Source organism: Salmo salar, chromosome ssa09 (genome assembly GCF_905237065.1).
Source record: "Salmo salar chromosome ssa09, Ssal_v3.1, whole genome shotgun sequence".
In the NCBI taxonomy this organism is placed as follows: Eukaryota; Metazoa; Chordata; class Actinopteri; order Salmoniformes; family Salmonidae; genus Salmo; species Salmo salar.
In genome coordinates, this window is record NC_059450.1 from 111,822,540 (window position 1) to 111,841,566 (window position 19,027).

The following is a 19,027-nucleotide window of genomic DNA, read 5'->3' on the forward strand; positions in this document are numbered from 1 at the left end:
AGAGTGAGGAAATAAATGCATTTTCATACCGAGCTAAAAAAAAACGGAGGGGAACACGGAACGGAGACAGACGTGGAGAAAACAATCACAGACAGCACCAGTAGCTAGTTCAAGTGTTTGTCGCAAATGTGGGAAATCCCATTTCAACAGATGGAAAGATTGCCCAGCAAAGGATGCGGAATGCAGGAAATGTCACAGGAGAGGACACTTTTCAGCTGTCTGTCGATTAACGCAAATGCATGAGGTCTCAGAGGAGGCACAGCAGGACAGCATCTTTCTGGGAGAAGTAAGGGAAAACAAGGCTAGCTGGCATTCAGACATTAAACTCAATGGGGAGGTTGTGTCATTTAAACTAGACACTGGGGCAGCAGTGACAGCTATCCCAACTAGGCTGCATAGCTATAGCAGAGATGGCCCTTTGCTCTCTACAAACAAAAAACTGTACGGGCCCAGTAATAAGATTTTACCAGTGGTAGGGCAGTTGTTGATTAAACTGGAGAGTAAAGACAAAAGTGCCATCCAGCCTGTCTTCGTCATTGACTCTCTAGCCAGACCGTTGCTGGGGCTGCCAGCAATTGAAGCATTGTAACTCATTGAGAGCGCGAGTGAACTGGAGGACCCAGGTGAGGTTTTCAAAAATAAATTCCCAAAAGTGTTTTCTGGTCTAGGAAGGATAGAAGGTGACTACCATATCCGCCTGAAAGAGGATGCTGTCCCCTATGCCCTTACCACCCCCCGCCGTGTGCCTATCCCTTTATTGGCCAGAGTAAAGGAAGATGGAAGAAATTGGGGCGGTGTCTAAAATAGAGAGTCCCACAGATTGGTGTGGTGGGATGGTAGTGGTCCCAAAAGCCAATGGGGGACATGAGGATCTGTGTGGACATGACTAACTTGAATGAGGCACTCTGCAGAGAGAGACACATCTTACCATTAGTGGAGCAGTCACTGGCTCAGTTGGATGGCTCACAAGTCTTCACAAAGCTGGATGCCCGCTCAGGTTTCTGGCAGATACCGCTGTCATCAGAGAGTAGGGCGCTCACAACGTTTATAACACCGTTTGGCCGATACTGTTTTAATGTTTTGCCATTTGGAATCGCTTTCGGTCCTGAGCATTTCCAAAGACACATGTCCCAGCTGTTGGATGGGCTGAGTGGCGTCAGAGTCCACGCGGACGATGTGCTCGTGTGGGGAAGGGACAGAGCAGAACATGATGTAAGGCTCACAGCAGTTCTGACCAGACTCCAGGAGACTGGCTTGACACTAAATGAAAATTGCACTTTTGCACAGTCAGAGGTCTTGTTCTTGGGACACAAAATCAGTGCAGCTGGAATAGAGCCAGACCCAGAGAAGATCAGCGCCATCACAGATATGCCCAGACCCCAGGATGTGGCTGAAGTCAGGACCTTCTTAGGCATGGCCACATATGTGGGTAAGTGCCTCCCACAGTTTTCAGATACAACCAAACCCCTGAGAGACTTACTAGCCAAAGAGAATGACTGATCATGGGGTCACATGCAACAGGTGGCGTTTGACAAAATCAAAGGAGACCTGGCCTCACAGAGAGTGCTGGCCCAGTACTGTCCCCACGCTAAGACAAAGGTATCAGCAGATGCATCATCCTTTGGGCTAGGGGCGGTCCTCACACAGATGCAGGACAACATGGAGTGGCTCAGCCAATACTTTATTGGCCTGCAGTTTACAGCAGAGACTGACCACAAACCACTGTTGGCTCTGTTAGGGACAAAAAAAAAATGTTTAGATAATACTACAGTCAACACTGCACTAGGACTGTTGTCCAAAACTGGTGTTAGTTGCAGAAGTAATAAACGAAGAATACAAGTTGGATTGGGAGAACGTGATGAAAGATGTGATAAACAGATAATTGCAAGAGAGAACAATGTCCATGTCAATCAAGCATATTTGTAACAAAGTCAAAGTTCACTGCCTGCCATAAACAGCCCGTGGACACGTATTACACACTCCTTGAAAACGTTTCACATTACAGGGTCAGGAACATAGTTTGTTCATATAGACTCGAGCTGCTCTCTAGTAGATTTAACAGCAAGACCCTATTGACATTGCCTGTGATTTTAAGCAGTAGGCCTCTCTACCAGCCAGAGGACACAAAATTCCAGGTGGACACTAAGATTTCAGCAATTGGGAAACTCACAAAAGTTAGAAAATATGCCTCCAAGTTTGACAGCTGCACTGCAAGAGTGGGAAAGTCTAGAGAAAGAGTATCATCAGATTCAGGTGAGATTTCAGATCCTATTCTAATACAAATCAAATCAAATGTTATTTGTCACATGCGCCGAATACAACGGGTGTAGAATACCTTGAAACGCTTACTTACACAGTTACATAGTGTTACATACAGTAATCACAGTGGTTCATCAAGAAGAATCATTAGAATAGATGTAATAGGCTATACATTATTGTCAGTATCTTCTATATTGATATGATGATTAACATTTCGTTACCAGGAGAGCCAACGGCTATACTTGCAGAAACTAGATGAAGTTTCCAAGCTGCAGAGCAATTGCTCTTCGTCTATCTCCCACCATCGGAGTAGACTGAAGGACATGTCTCAGTTAATGAAGAAGTAAGTTAATGGACACGCATACACACGCTCACACACACACACACACCTTTGCTCTCCTCGCTTTCTCTAAACGGTTTCATGCACCCTAACACACTGTTTTTCAAGGCCCTCTATCCATCCTTTATAAACAGATGCAATAAGGAGAGACTGACAGAGGAGGATGTAAAAACCTTGGATGAAATCAAGGAGCACATCAAGGCAAGACCCAACACTTTCTTTGAAATGGAGGCTTTCCTTCCAAAGAAAAATGGGTATGAGTGTCACTACATTAAAAACATTATTTCACAGGTCTCAGGGGAGGGACATGTGAAAGAGTTGTTGGCTGTTTTCCTATTCTGAGGATTTATACGTTTCAATGACTAGTTAAATAAAACAATTCTCATTCATATCTCACAAACTACAGGCTGTATCTCAATCTTGTTCTGGGCAATGTAAGCGTGACTCTTCTGAGCAAACAGTCAAAGTAAGTAGCTTCCACTTCAATGGATTTGTTAACTCTTAGAAATTTGAACATACTGTACTACTTATCTAGTGAACCATAAACCGAGTTGTTGTTCTATTCCAAATGTCCCCATCAGATGGAGCTGATAATTAACAAATCATAAATTATCTTTCAACAGATGGCAACAGAGTGACTTTGCATGATTAGAAAAATGTTTCTTCCTCCTCAGATTTGCCTACAAAGATGAATATGAGAAATTCAAGCTGTACCTCACAGTTATACTGCTCCTATTCACCTTCATGTGTTATTTCTTTGTGAGCTACAGGTAAGCTTGAACAGCTATGAATAAGCCCACAAAATCTTCATAATTGTGACTTGACAGCAAATGGAAAGTTTTATTCCAACACTATACAGTGTATATCCATTTTCAGAATTGTTGGTAAATTATCTTTTATTGTTTAAAGAACCTATGGAAGAGATTGGTGTGTTTTTCAACGTCATGGCATGGGGTTGTTCAATGACAAACATGTATTTGTTTGAAATCTATCACTTGATGGTTTCATTTCAGAAAGACAAATAATCATGTTTTGTTGCAAAATGCTATATACTGTATCTGCCTCACGCTCTGAGAAACAAGTAGTGATGCTAGGTTTTACACAGTCAAATGTGACAAAGAACAACATTTTTTTATAAATAACAAATACAAATGATACATTTGTGACATCAATATATATATTTTTTAATGTAAATAAAAATAACAATACAGTCATATGAGATCTGTATGTAAAATATTTACATTTTAGTCATTTAGCAGATGCTCTTATCCAAAATGAGCGACTTACAGTTAGTGCATTTATCTTAAGATAGCTAGGTGAGACAACCACATATCACAGTCAAATATACAAGATACAAACATTCCATTTCACCTAAACAATGGCTATATAGCGATTTGCAACAAAACCCATTTTAATACACATCTAAAATCTATTCATAAAAAAATCTGAGAACAGTAATACTTTGCACACACATGAAGGTACCCATAAGCAATCATATGTCATTCAACCCTGTCTAGTGTCTGAATCTCTCTCTCTCTCTGTGTGTGTGTGTGTGCGTGTGTGTGTGTGTTTGTGTGCGCGCATGTTTGTTTGTGTGTCTGTACCCTGTCTAGATTGGTTGACGCAATCCTCAATTTCTTGCTGGTGTGGTACTACTGCACCCTCACCATACGGGAGAGCATCCTCATCAGCAACGGGTCCAGGTAGGCCCATCAGTCTTCAGACCTAATCCCTGGCTAGAGATACATTCTTACACTGCTCAACCGTAAATGACTTTGGCAAAATAGTAACTACTGCCTCCCGAGTGGCCCAGCGGTCACTACAGACCCGGGTTCGAGACCCATGAGGCGGTGCACAATTGGCCCAGCGTTGTCCGGGTTAGGGGAGGGTTTGGCCGGCCGGGATGTCCTTGTCCCATCACGCTCTAGCGACTCCTGTTGCGGGCCGGGAGCTTGCATGCTGACATTGTCGCCAGTTGTACGGTGTTTCCTCTGACTCATTGGAGCGGCTGGCTTCCAGGTTAAGCGGGCAGTGTGTCAAGAAGCAGTGTGGCTTGGCAGGGTTGTGTTTCAGAGGACTTATGGCTCTCGACCTTCAACTCTCCCGAGTCCGTACGGGAGTTACAGCGATGGGATAAGACTGTAACTACCAATTGGGGAGAAGTTAAAAAAATATATATATAAAATAGTAACTACTACAGTATGATGCATTTATAAAAGTACTCACTCTTCATATTAGCCTATTCTGATTATTTTCTTGTTGTATTTGGTTGATGTTTCAGGATCAAAGGCTGGTGGGTTTTCCACCATTACGTCTCAGCCTTTCTGTCTGGAGTCATGCTGACATGGTGAGAAAACTCAGGAAGCGCTTGTTTCCAATAGTTGATCACACACCAACCACATTGTAGGTTTTTTCATAGGCAGTTTCCATTTCAAGCAAGGGTATGATAGATGGCAAACAATAGAATCCGGTTTGCATCCAGTTTCTATTGTCAACATGTTAAGTTACTGCAGTGGGATAAATCAGGGTCACACTTAGTGTTTCTTGGTAGTCTTAAACAAATCTACTTTGAAACAAAAGTATACCCCTCACACACATGGTTATGGGCTTAAAAAAAGAAGACACCTGTACCATGTCAGATATAGAGTTGAAATGTATTCCATTTTGAGTTTGCATCCCAATATTACACTTTATATTCGTCACAGAAGATTTAAATATAACAAAACCGTTTCACATAGAAACACCGAATTTATTTAAATAATGTTTATTAATTACGAATTTATGACAAATATTAGTAACATTCCACCTATGAGGCCACTAGAGGACGATCTAGTCATTTGACTGCAGGAAAGGGGTACGCACTTTTCACAACACCCAAAGTCACTTAACATACACAAAAAATCAGCAGGATATAAAGCAATAAAATCACATATTACATAAGTAAGTACAGTACCACTCAAAAGTTTGGACACACCTTCTCATTTAAGGGTTTTTCTTTATTTTTACTATTTTCTGCATTGTAGAATAATAGTGAAGATATCAAAACTATGAAACAACACATAAGTAATCATGTAGTAACCAAAAAAGTGCAGGGTTGGGGAGTAACAGATTACAAAAAAGTGTTAAACAAATCAAAATGTATTTTAGATTTTAGACACAACAAAGTAGCCACCCTTTGCCTTGATGACAGCTTTGCACACTCTTGGCATTCTCTCAACCAGCTTCACATGAAATGCTTTCCCAACAGTCTTGAAGGAGTTCCCACATATGTTGCTTTTCCTTCAATCTGCAGTCCAACTCATTCCAAACCATCTCAATTGGGTTGAGATCGGGTGATTGTGGAGGCCAGGTCATCTGATGCAGCACTCAATCACTATCATTCTTGGTCAAATAGCCCTTACACACCCTGGAGGTGTATTGGGTCATTGTCCTGTTGAAAAACAAATGATCAGTGCAAACCAGATGGGATGGATTATTGCTGCAGAATGCTGTGGTAGCCATGTTGGTTAAGTGTACCTTGAATTCTATATAAATCACTGACAGTGTCACCAGCAAAGCACCACCACACCATCCTCCTCCATGCTTCACGGTGGGAACCACACATGCAGAGATCATCCGTTCACCTACTCTGCGTCTCACAAAGACTCGGTGGTTAGAACAAAAAATCTCAAATTTGGACTCATCAGACCAAAGGACAGATTTCCACCGGCCTAATGTCCATTGCTCGTGTTTCTTGGCCCAAGCAAGTCTCTTCTTATTGGTGTCCTTTAGTAGTGGTTTATTTGCAGTAATTCGACCATGAAGACCTGATTCACGCAGTCTCTGAACAGTTGATGTTGAGATGTTTCTGTTACTTGAACTCTTGCATTTATTTGGGCTGCAATTTGAGGTGCAGTTAACTTTAATGAACTTATCCTCTGCAGCAGAGGTAACTCAAGGTCTTCCATTCCTGTGGCAGGCCTCATAAGAGCCAGTTTCATCATATTGCTTGATGGTTTTTGCGACTGCATTTGAAAAAAGTTGACTGACCTTCATGTCTTGAAGTAATGATGGACTGTTTTTTCTCTTTGCTTATTTGAGCTGTTCTTGCCATAATATGGACTTGGTCTTTTACCAAATAGGGTTATCTTCTGTATACCACCCCTACCTTGTCACATCACAACTGATTGGCTCAAATGCTTTAAGAAGGAAAGAAATTCCACAAATTAACTTTTAACAAGGCACACCTGTTAAATTAAATGCATTCCAGGTGACTACCTCAGGAAGCTGGTTGATAGAATGCCAAGAGTGTGCAAAGCTGTCATCAAGGCAAAGGGTGGCTACTTTGAAGAATCTCAATTATAAAATATATTTTGATTTGTTTAACACTTTTTTGGTTACAACATGATTCCATGTGTGTTATTTCAAAGTTTTGATGTCTTCACTATTATTCTACAATGTAGAAAATAGTCAAAATGAAGAAAAACCCTTGAATGAGTAGTTGTGTCCAAACTTTTGACTGGTACTGTATATAAAAGTGCACTAAACATAAGGACAGACGGACCATGGAGAACACTAAACATGATGACAGACTAACCAGGGAAGTGAACTAGACAGAAGATAAAAGCTAAGACAGAGAATCTGGGTAAGCCTGTGTGAAGAAGGTTTGGATAGGTGTATGGATTGTGAGGTCCTGACATGGAGAGGGAGTTCCAGAGTTGGGGAACTACAGTTCTAAAAAAAACCTGGTCTCCCATAGAGTGGAGCGTGGTGTGAAGGATGGTGAGGAGGCCAGTGTCCGAGGAGTGCAGTGAACAGGTGGGAGTGTAGGGATGCAGGAGGTCAGTAACGTATGTGGGCGCCAGTCCATTTGAGTGCTTTGTAGGTGAGCATTAGCAATATAAAGATGATCCTGTATTAAACTGTCAGCCAGTGAAGTTCAACAGTATACAGTATATAATAGAGTACACTGTATTTAAAAGTCATTGTCTGATGTCTCTTAGGCCTGATGGATACCTGTACCAGAATTTCAGGAACCAATTCCTCGCCTTTTCTTTGTATCAAAGTAAGCTTTCGTACTTAAAAAAAACAAGGAATATATTAGTGTTACAACAATTACAAGTAACTGTCGAGTTTAAAAAATGTCAACCGTGTGTGTGTGTGTGTGTGTGTGTGTGTGTGTGTGTGTGTGTGTGTGTGTGCGCATGCGCATCACAGGCATGGTTCACTGTATGCAGTACTACTATCAGAGCGGCTGTCTGTACAGACTAAGAACCCTGGGAGAAAGACACAACATGGACCTGACTGTGGGTGAGACACAATGTAATAATTACAATGACCCTCCATGTTATAGCTACATAGTTACAGATACATTTGTTTACGTCTATGCTGTGTCCATCTATCTTTTAGAAGGATTTCAGTCCTGGATGTGGCAAGGGCTGACATTTCTTCTGCCCTTCCTGTTTTTTGGTCATGTGAGTATGGGATCTGGCTGTGGGATTCCCCTCAGCTCAGCATTAGTTGAGCTGGAGTTAGTTTGCTTTGTCACATATATAATGCTGAGTCACATTGAGGCTACTTTGTTGTTGCATAGGAATTGCATAATAAATCACACATACAGTGCCTACAAAATGTAATCACACCCATTGACCTTTTTTCCACATTTTGTTGTTTTACAAAGTGGGATTAAAATGGATTCCATTTAATCTACACAAAAATGTGAACATTTATAAAACATGAATGTAAAATAAAATCTTGATTAGATAAATCAAATGTTACTGGTCACGTACACATACTTTGCAGATGTTATCGCAGGTGCAGAAAAATCGTGTTTCTAGCTCCAACAGTGCAGTAATACCTAACAATACAATATGCACAAATCCCCAAAATAAAAAAGGAATAATTATGAGAATGAGCAGTGTTAGAGTCCAGAATATGAATATATACAGTTGAAGTCGGAAGTTGACATACACTGTCACGGCTGTTCGAAGGAGCGGACCAAAATGCAACGAGTTCGTAGTTCCACATATTTATTCAAACGTGAAACTGAATGCAATACACAAAATACTTGACACAAAAACGACAAACCGTGACGCAGAGAGGAAAACACACTACTCAAAAGATAATAACCCACAAACAACAATGGGAAAAACCCCTACTTAAATATGATCTCTAATCAGAGGCAATGAGGATCAGCTGCCTCAAATTAGAGATCAACCCCAAACAATCCCAACATAGAAAAAGACAAACTAGAACTTAAACATAGAAATAGAAAACATAGAACAACCAAAAACACCCCCTGTCACGCCCTGCCCTACTCTACTATAGAAAATGACATCTTACCAGGGCCAGGACATGACATACACCTTAGCCAAATACATTTAAACTCAGTTTTTCACAATTCCTGACATTTAATCCTCGTAAAAATTCCCTGTCTTAGGTCAGTTAGGATCACTACTTTATTTTAAGAATGTGAAATGTCAGAATAATAGTTGAGAGAATGATTTATTTAATATTTTATTTATTTCTTCATATTCCCAGTGGGTCAGAAGTTTACATACACTCAATTAGAATTTGGTAGCGTTGCCTTTAAATTGTTTAACTTGGGTCAAACGTGTCGGGTAGCCTTCCACAAGCTTTCCACAATAAGTTGGGTGAATTTTGTCCCATTACTCCTGACAGAGCTGGTGTAACTGAGTCAGGTTTGTAGGCCTCCTTGCTAGCACACGCTTTTTCAGTTCTGCCCACAAATTTTCTATAGGATTGAGGTCAGGGCTTTGTGATGGCCACTCCAATACCTTGACTTTGTTGTCCTTAAGCTATTTTGCCACAACTTTGGAAGTATGCTTGGGGTCATTGTCCATTTGGAAGACCCATTTATGACCAAGCTTTAACTTCCTAAGTGATGTCTTGAGATGTTGCTTCAATATATCCAAATAATTTTCTGTCCTCATGATGCCATCTATTTTGTGAAGTGCACCAGTCCCTCCTGCAACAAAGCACCCCCACAACATGATGCTGTCACCCCTGTGCTTCACGGTTGAGATGGTGTTCTTTGGCTTGCAAGCCTCCCCCTTTTTCTTCCAAACATAACGATGGTCATTATGGCCAAACAGTTCTATTTTTGTTTCATCAGACCAGAGGACATTTCTCCAAAAAGTACAATCTTTGTCCCCATGTGCAGTTGCAAACCGTAGTCTGGCTTTTTTATGGCGGTTTTGAAGCAGTGGCTTCTTCCTTGCTGAGTGGCCTTTCAGCTTATGTCAATATAGGACTTGTTTCACTGTGGATATAGATACTTTTGTACCTGTTTCCTCCAGCATCTTCAAAAGGTCCTTTGCTGTTGTTCTGGGATTGATTTGCACTTCTCGTACCAAATCTGTCTGTAAACAATTGTTGGAAAAAGTACTGGTGTCATGCACAAAGTAGATGTCCTAACCGACTTGCCAAAACTATAATTTGGTAACAAGAAATTTGTGGAGTGGTTGAAAAACGAGTTTTAATGACTCCAACCTAAGTGTATGTAAACTTCCGACTTCAACTGTATGTATATGATGTGTGTATGTGTGTATAGACATTACGGGCAGTATATGAATAGAAAAGATGTGGACAGCAGTAGTTATAGGATGAGCCTTGACTAGAATACAGTATTTACATATGAAGAGGGTAAAACAGTGTGCAAACATTATTAAAGTTACCAGTGTTCAATGACTATGTACATAGGGCAGCAAGTATTCACCCCCCTAAGACAATACATTAGAAACATCTTTGGCATTAATTACAACTGTGGCTCTTTTGGGGTAAGTATAATGACACAGACACAGATGCAGGCACAGGAGGCAGATGGTTCGAGTCTCAGATATTTATTGTACAAAAGGGGCAGGCAAGAGGCAGGTTGAGGACAGGCAAAAGTTAATAAACCAGGTCAGCGTTCCAAACGGTACAGGCCAGCAGGCAGGCTCGAGGTCAGGTCAGGCGGGCTTAGTCTCAGGGCAGGCAAGAGGTTAGAACCAGGAGGACTAGGAAAAACAGAGACTAGGAAAAACCAGGAGCTCGGTTGCCAAGACAAGATGAACTGGCAACAGACAAACAGAGAACACAGGTATAAATACACTGGGGAAGATGGGTGACACCTGGAGGGGGTGGAGACAAGCACAAAGACAGGTGAAACAGATCAGGGTGTGACAGGTAAGTCTCTAAGAGCTTTGCACACCAGGATTGTACAATATTTGCCCATTATTCTTTAAAAAATTATTCAATCTCTGTTAACTTCTATGGGCTAGGTGGGACGTTAGCGTCCCACTCTATTCAACAGCCAGTGGAATCGCGTGGCGCGAAATACAAATACCTCAAAAATGCTATAACTTCAATTTCTCAAACATATGACTATTTTACACCATTTGAAAGATAAGACTCTCGTTAATCCAACCACGTTGTCCGATTTCAAAAAGGCTTTATAGCGAAAGCAAAACATTAGATTATGTCAGGAGAGTACCCAGCCAGAAATAATCAGACACCCATTTTTCAAGCTAGCATAGAATGTCACATAAACCCAAATCCCAGCTAAATGCAGCACTAACCTTTGATGATCTTCATCAGATGACACTCCTAGGACATTATGTTATACAATACATGCATGTTTTGATCAATCAAGTTCATATTTATATCAAAAACCAGCTTTTTACATTAGAATGTGATGTTCAGAACTAGCATACCCACCGAAGACTTCCGGTGAATTTACTAAATTACTCATGATAAACGTTGACAAAATACATAACAATTATTTTAAGAATTATAGATACAGAACTCCTTTATGCAAACGCTATGTCAGATTTTAAAATAGCTTTTCGGCGAAAGCACATTTTGCAATATTCTGAGTACATAGCTCAGCCATCACGGCTAGCTAATTTGACACCCACCAAGTTTGGGGCAACCTAAACTCAGAATTACTATTAGAAAAATTGGATTACCTTTGCTGTTCTTCGTCAGAATGCACTCCCAGGACTTCTACTTCAACAACATGTAACGCCCTGGCCATAGAGAGGGGTTTTTTGTTCTTTATTTTGGTTAGGCCAGGGTGTTACATTGGGTGGGCGTTCTATGTTCTTTTTCTATGTTTTTGTATTTCTTTGTTTTGGGCCGTGTGTGGCTCCCAATCAGGCACAGCTGAAGTTCATTGTTGTTGATTGGGAGTCACACATAAGTGCATGTTTTTCCGTTGGGGTTTTGTGGGTAATTGTTTCTGTTAGTGTTTGCACCTGACAGGACTGTTTTGGCTGTCAGTTTTTCTTGTTTTCTTGGAGAGCAGCATGATGGACTCATGGACGTGGGAACAAATACTGGACGGAGAGGGACCATGGACTCAGGCTGGGGAGTATCGCCTCCCGCAGTGGGAGATCGAAGCGGCGAGAGCGGAGAGGCGATGGTATGAGGAGAGGGAGCGCAACAGGCATGAGAGGCAGCCCCAAGATTTTTTTGGGGGGGCACACGGGACAGTCGGCGGTGCCGAGGTCGGAACCAGAGCCAGTCTGGTTGACGTTGGAGGTGAGGGAAGGGTGCGAAGCAGAGACAGTGAAGGAGTTGATGGGGAGATTGGAGGAGAGAGAGATGAGAGAGCTGCTGGTTTGGTGCATAAGGCACGGCATTCGCCCTACGGAGCGTGTCAGTGAATTGATGTCACCTGAGTCAGTTCTCCATACTCGTCCTGCGCCCAGAAACAGGCCTCCTGCATGTCTTCCAAGCCCTGCACGTCCTGTGCCTACGCCCAGAACCAGGCCTCCTGCATGTCTTCCCATCCTGGTCAAGCCCGTGCCTCCTCCTCGGACCAGTCCTCCAGTGGGTTTCCCCATCTTGGTTAAGCCTGTGCCTCCTCCTCGGACCAGGCCTCCAGTGGGTCTCCCCATCATGGTCTGTCCTGTGCCTGCTCCACGGACCAGGCCTCCAGTGGGTCTCCCCATCCTGGTCAGTCCTGTGCCTCCTCCTAGGACCAGGCCACCAGTGGGTCTCCCCATCCTGGTCCGTCCTGTGCCACCTCCCAGAGCCGCCCGCCAGTCAGGAGCTGCCAGAGTGGCCCGCCTGTTCGGAGCTGCCAGAGTGGCCCGCCTGTTCGGAGCTGCCAGAGTGGCCCGCCTGTTCGGAGCTGCCAGAGTGGCCCGCCTGTTCGGAGCTGCCAGAGTGGCCCGCCTGTTCGGAGCTGCCAGAGTGGCCCGCCTGTTCGGAGCTGCCAGAGTGGCCCGCTTGTCCGGAGCGGCCAGAGTGGCCCGCCTGTCCGGAGCTGCCAGAGTGGCCCGCCTGTCCGGAGCTGCCAGAGTGGCCCGCCTGTCCGGATCTGCCAGAGTGGCCCGCCTGTCCGGATCTGCCAGAGTGGCATGCCTGTCCGTATCTGCCATCGCCACCCGCCAGCCGGGCGCAGCCAGGGTCGTCCGCCAGCCGGGCGCAGCCATCGCCGCCCGCCAGCCGGGCGCAGCCAGGGTCATCCGCCAGTCGGGCGCAGCAAGGGTCGCCTGCCAGCCGGGCGCAGCCTTCGCCGCCCGCCAGCCGGGCGCAGCAAGGGACACCCGCCAGCCGGGCGCAGCCATCGCCGCCCGCCAGCCGGGCACAGCCAGGGTCGTCTGCCAGCCGGGCGCAACAAGGGTCGCCCACCAGACCTTCGGCGCGGCCAGGTGCACCACCTAAGAGGGCGACGCCAAGGGTGGGGCAGAGGCCACGTCCCGCACCTGAGCCGCCGCCATAAGAAGGCCCACCCGGACCCTCCCATTCAGTGTCAGGTTTTGCGGCCGGAGTCCGCACCTTGGGGGGAGGGGTACTGTAATGCCCTGGCCATAGAGAGGGGTTTTTTGTTCTTTATTTTGGTTAGGCCAGGGTGTTACATTGGGTGGGCGTTCTATGTTCTTTTTCTATGTTTTTGTATTTCTTTGTTTTTCCGTTGGGGTTTTGTGGGTAATTGTTTCTGTTAGTGTTTGCACCTGACAGGACTGTTTTGGCAGTCAGTTTTTCTTGTTTTTGTATAGTGTTCTCTTCGTTGTATTAAAATTCAAGATGAACACCAACTCCGCTGCACCTTGGTCTACTTCCACAGACAGTCGTTACACAACAAATGTTGTTTTGGTTCCAAATAATCCATAGTTATATCCAAATACCTCCGTTTTGTTCGTGCGTTCAGGTCACTAACAGAAGGGTAACGTGCGAGCGCATTTCGTGACAAAAAATGTACTTAGAAGCATGTCAAACGCTGTTTAAATTCTCTAGGGCCAGTGGGACGATTTCGTCCCACCTACGTAACAGCCAGTGGAATCCCGTGGTGCGTTATTCAAATACCTTAGAAATGCTATTACTTCAATTTCTCAAACATATGACTATTTTACACTATTTTAAAGACAAGACTCTCGTTAATCTAACCACACTGTCCGATTTCAAAAAGGCTTTACAACGAAAGTAAAACATTAGGTTATGTCAGCAGAGTACCCAGCCAGAAATAATCAGACACCCATTTTTCAAGCTAGCATAGAATGTCACATAAACCCAAATCACAGCTAAATGCAGCACTAACCTTTGATGATCTTCATCAGATGACAATCTTAGGACATTATGTTATACAATACATGCATGTTTTGTTCAATCAAGTTCATATTTATATAAAAAAAACAGCTTTTTACATTAGCATGTGACGTTCAGAACTAGCATACCCCCCGCAAACTTCCGGTGAATTTACTAAATTACCAGAGTGGCCCGCCTGTCCGGATCTGCCAGAGTGGCCCGCCTGTCCGGATCTGCCAGAGTGGCCCGCCTGTCCGGATCTGCCAGAGTGGCCCGCCTGTCCGTATCTGCCATCGCTGCCCGCTAGCCGGGCGCAGCCAGGGTCGTCCGCCAGCCGGGCGCAGCCATCACCGCCCGCCAGCCGGGCGCAGCAAGGGACACCCGCCAGCCGGGCGCAGCCATCGCCGCCCGCCAGCCGGGCGCAGCCAGGGTCATCCGCCAGCCGGGCGCAGCAAGGGTCGCCTGCCAGCCGGGCGCAGCCTTCGCCGCCCGCCAGCCGGGCGCAGCAAGGGACACCCGCCAGCCGGGCACAGCCATCGCCGCCCGCCAGCCGGGCGCAGCCAGGGTCGTCCGCCAGCCGGGCGCAACAAGGGTCGCCCACCAGACATTCGGCGCGGCCAGGTGCGCCACCTAAGAGGGCGACGCCAAGGGTGGGGCAGAGGCCACGTCCCGCACCTGAGCCGCCGCCGTAAGAAGGCCCACCCGGACCCTCCCATTCAGTGTCAGGTTATAGATACAGAACTCCTCTATGCACTCGCTATGTCCGATTTTAAAATAGCTTTCCGGTGAAAGCACATTTTGCAATATTCTAAGTAGATAGCCCGGCATCACAGGGCTAGCTATTTAGACACCCAGCAAGTTTAGCCCTCACCAAAGTCAGATTTACTATAAGAAAAATTTTATTACCTTTGCTGTTCTTCATCAGAATGCACTCCCAGGACTTCTACTTCAATAACAAATGTTGGTTTGGTCCCAAATAATCCATAGTTATATCCAAATAGCGGTGTTTTGTTTGTGCGTTCAAGACACTATCCGAAAGGGTAAATAAGGGTTACGCGCCCAACGCGTTTCGTGACAAAGAATTTTTAAATATTCCATTACCGTACTTCGAAGCATGTCAACCGCTGTTTAAAATCTATTTTTATGCCATTTTTCTCGTAAAAAAGTGATAATATTCCGACCGGTAATCTGTGTTTTAGTACAAAGTGAGAGAAACTAAAAACATGGTGTCGCCCCGTGCACGCGCCTCAGCTCATTGTCCTCTGATAGACCACTTAACCAAAGGCGCTAAAGTTTTTCAGCCAGCAGCTGGAATTACATCGTTCAGCTTTTTCCCGGGTTCTGAGAGCCTATGGGAGCCGTAGGAAGTGTCACGTTACAGCCAAGATCCTACATTTTCAATAAACAGAGCCAAGAAGCCCAAGGAATGGTCAGAGAGGGTACTTCCTGTACAGAATCTTCTCAGGTTTTTGCCTGCCATATGAATTCTGTTATACTCACAGACACCATTCAAATAGTTTTAGAAACTTTAGGGTGTTTTCTATCCAAAGCCAATAATTATATGCATATTCTAGTTTCTGGGCAGTAGTAATAACCAGATTAAATCGGGTACGTTTTTTATCCGGCCGTGTAAATACTGCCCCCTAGCCCTAACAGGTTAAAATCAATTTTTATGCTATTTTTCTCGTAAAATAGCGATAATATTCCAACTGGACAACGTTGTATTCATTCAAAGAGTGAAAGAAAAGAATGGCGAGATCTCGTTAACGCGCATCTCCAGACTCACTGTCCCCAGGCAGGCCACTTACAAACTCTGCTGCTGTACTTTGCCCAGAGACAGGAGACACGTCATTCCACTTTCTGAACGCTTTAGAGAGCCAATGGAAGCCTTAGAAAGTGTCACGTAACAGCACAGATGCTGTAATTTTGATAGAGATGCAACAGAAGGACTACAAATTGTCATACAGGCCACTTCCTGCATGGAATCTTCTCAGGTTTTTGCCTGCCATATGAGTTCTGTTATACTCACAGACACCATTCAAACAGTTTTAGAAACTTTAGAGTGTTTTCTATCCAAATCTACTAATTATATGCATATTCTCGTTTCTGGGCAAGAGTAGTAACCAGTTTAAATCGGGTATGTTTTTTATCCGGCCGTGAAAATACTGCCCCCTAGCCCCAACAGGTTGTAGGTTGTTGATCATTGCTAAATAAAGACATGTTTAAGGTTTGCCATAGATGTTCAAGTTGATTTAAGTTACAACTGTAACTAGGCCACTCAGGAACATTTAACGTCATCTTGCTAAGATCTTTGACGATTTTTAACATTTAACGTCATCCAGTGTAGATTTGGCCTTGTGTTTTAGGTTATTGTCCTGCTGAAAGGTGATTATTCGTCTCCCAGTGTCTGTTGTAAAGAAGACTGAAGCAGGTTTTCTTCTAAGATTTTGCCTGTGCTTAGCAGCCACCATCATGCTTGAAAATATGAAGAATGGTACTCAGTGATGTGTTGTGTTGGATTTGCCCAAACATAACGCCTTGTATTCAGGACAAAAAGTTCCTTTCTTTGTCTTATTTTTTTTGCAGCATTACTGAAGTTTCTTGTTGCAAACAGGATGCATGTTTTTGAAAATGTTTATTATGTACAGACTTTTCACTCTGTCATTTAGGTTAGTATTGTGGAGTAACTACAATGTTGTTGATCCATCCTCAGTTTTCTCATATCACAACCAATGGCCTCATGGTGAAATCCTTGAGCAGTTTCCTTCCTCTCTGGCAACTGAGTTAGGAAGGTATCTTTGTAGTGACTGGGTGTATTGATTCACCATCCAAAGCCTAATTAATAACTTCACAATGCTCAAAGGGCTTTTTTTTTTTTTTTTTACACATCTACCAATTGGTGCCCTTCTTTGCGAGGCATTGAAAAACCTCCCTGGTCTTTGTGGTTGAATCTGTGCTTGAAATTCACTGCTCGAATGAGATATTCGTATGTGTGTGGTACATAGATGGGGTAGTTATTCAATAATAGTGCTTTTCATGATTTTTCTAACACAGAATAAGTCCATGCAACTTATTCTGTGATTTGTTAAGCACAGTTTACCTCCTGAACTTATTTAGGCTTGGCATAAGAAAGGGGTTGAATACTTATTGACTCAAGACATTTCAGTTGAATTTATTCATGATTTTGAACATTTTCTTCAAACAAAATTCCACTTTGACATTATGGGGTATTGTGTGTAGGCCAGTGACCCAAAGTCTCAATTTAATCAATTTTAAATTCAGGCTGCAACACAACAAAATTTTGAAAAAGTCAAGGGGTATGAATACTTTCTGAAGGCACTGTAAATCTTCAGTCATATTGTAGAATTATGCTTTATCATGTTTTAGTGGCTCCTGAACCAGACCTGGGTTTCAAACTTGAAATAATTATTTCAAATACTTTATCTGTGCCTGTTTTAACTTGCCTGGCTTAATAAACAAATAGAACAGTCCCAAAACTGCTAACCCTGCCCATCGGGAACTCCAGGCAGACTCAAGCTTGTGCTCAAACAATTTTTTCAAGTATTTTAACCCAGGTCTGCCCTGAACATTTTATTGACCTAGCACTTGCTATTGTGTGTGTGTGTGTGTGTGTGTGTGTGTGTGTGTGTGTGTGTGTGTGTGTGTGTGTGTGTGTGTGTGTGTGTGTGTGTGTGTGTGTGTGTGTGTGTGTGTGTGTGTGTGTGTATTACTTAATGTGTGTGTATGTAAAGTACGTAAGTGATGTTTTGTGTTTCAGTTTTGGCAACTCTACAACGGACTCTCTCTGTTCAGGATGGCTCGGCTCCCAGACTGTAAAGAGTGGCAGGTCAGTGTGTCCCCAGACAGCTTTCCTGATAGACATATTCTTTGCTCCATTCACCCTCTAAAGTGATTCAGTTGATAATGATAAAGAGGGCCTCATGTCTTAACAATGTTAATGTGTGAACAGGGCATGGGGTTTGTACATAAAATGTTGATTTATTTATTAAACGTATTGATTATAGTCTCCCATCCATAAAAGCAGACAACAAGCCATCCAGTTTTCTATTATATAATTATAAAAAAGCTGTCTTCCCCATCTTATGGCAGTATTCACAATTTCTGCTGTCATTCTAGGTCTCAATGTGTGGAATCTCTTTCCTCATTCTGTTCATGGGCAACTTCCTCACTACTGTTGCAGTAGTCCGCACCAAGCTCAAGAGCAAGGACCAGGCAAAACCCAAGGGTCAGTGAGATGAAGAGGATACACAGAAACTGCATCCGCTGGTTCATCCCATAGGAGATTCTCCGGAACATTTCTATAATCATGGCTCATTTACAAGTGATAGAGGATCATGGGCAGTATTCAATGATCCCCTACTTTGGTTGCTTTGGGGTTGCTACTGTATAGATGTGTGAATTGGTTAAATATGAAGATAGTTTCTGCTCAATATAATAATGGCACAGCATTTCAGCATGTTTATGGTGTGACTTAGACATTTCAGAATAATTTCTACTAAATTAAAAGGATAGTCACAGTGTGATTGTGCAATAACATGGCCTCTAATTGCTAAAATAATAAATGATATACTGTGGACCTATCGCATACCCCCATCTTCAGGTGTGTTGTGTGTGTGTGTGTGTGTGTGTGTGTGTGTGTGTGTGTGTGTGTGTGTGTGAGAGAGAGATTCCACATGGTGTGACAGATTGTTATTGATTCCATGGATGTCATCCCATAAGGTACAGGTCTGTGGTACACTGCTATTTGTTCTTGGTACTATCAACAATCAAAATACACTCATTTATTTTTACCTTTATTTAACTAGGCAAGTCAGTCAGTTAAGAACAAATTCTTATTTCCAATGACGGTCTACCGGGAAACAGTGGGTTCACTGTCTTGTCAGCTCGGGGATT

At 43.5% G+C, this 19,027-nt stretch overlaps 1 protein-coding gene across 1 annotated transcript; it reads left to right on the plus strand.

Annotated features, from left to right (window-relative positions):
- Positions 1–1,977: 1,977 nt before the first annotated feature.
- On the plus strand, positions 1,978–18,710 carry LOC106612445 (ion channel TACAN). The gene is made up of 12 exons (XM_014213569.2): positions 1,978–2,253; positions 2,484–2,602; positions 2,734–2,853; positions 3,006–3,065; positions 3,274–3,369; positions 4,213–4,302; positions 4,881–4,946; positions 7,582–7,643; positions 7,796–7,888; positions 7,988–8,052; positions 17,892–17,960; positions 18,251–18,710. Exons 1-12 carry the CDS (start codon positions 2,185–2,187, stop codon positions 18,365–18,367), a joined length of 1,026 nt encoding a protein of 341 aa, XP_014069044.1. The 5' UTR covers positions 1,978–2,184; the 3' UTR covers positions 18,368–18,710.
- The last annotated feature ends 317 nt before the right edge of the window (positions 18,711–19,027 follow it).

Coding starts and splice junctions, on each gene's coding strand:
- LOC106612445 (XM_014213569.2), top strand. CDS start 2,185: ATGCCTCCAAGTTTGACAGCTGCACTGCAAGAGTGGGAAAGTCTAGAG. Junction 2,854..3,005: donor TTCCTTCCAAAGAAAAATGG/GTATGAGTGTCA, acceptor CACAAACTACAG/GCTGTATCTCAATCTTGTTC. Junction 3,066..3,273: donor CTTCTGAGCAAACAGTCAAA/GTAAGTAGCTTC, acceptor CTTCCTCCTCAG/ATTTGCCTACAAAGATGAAT.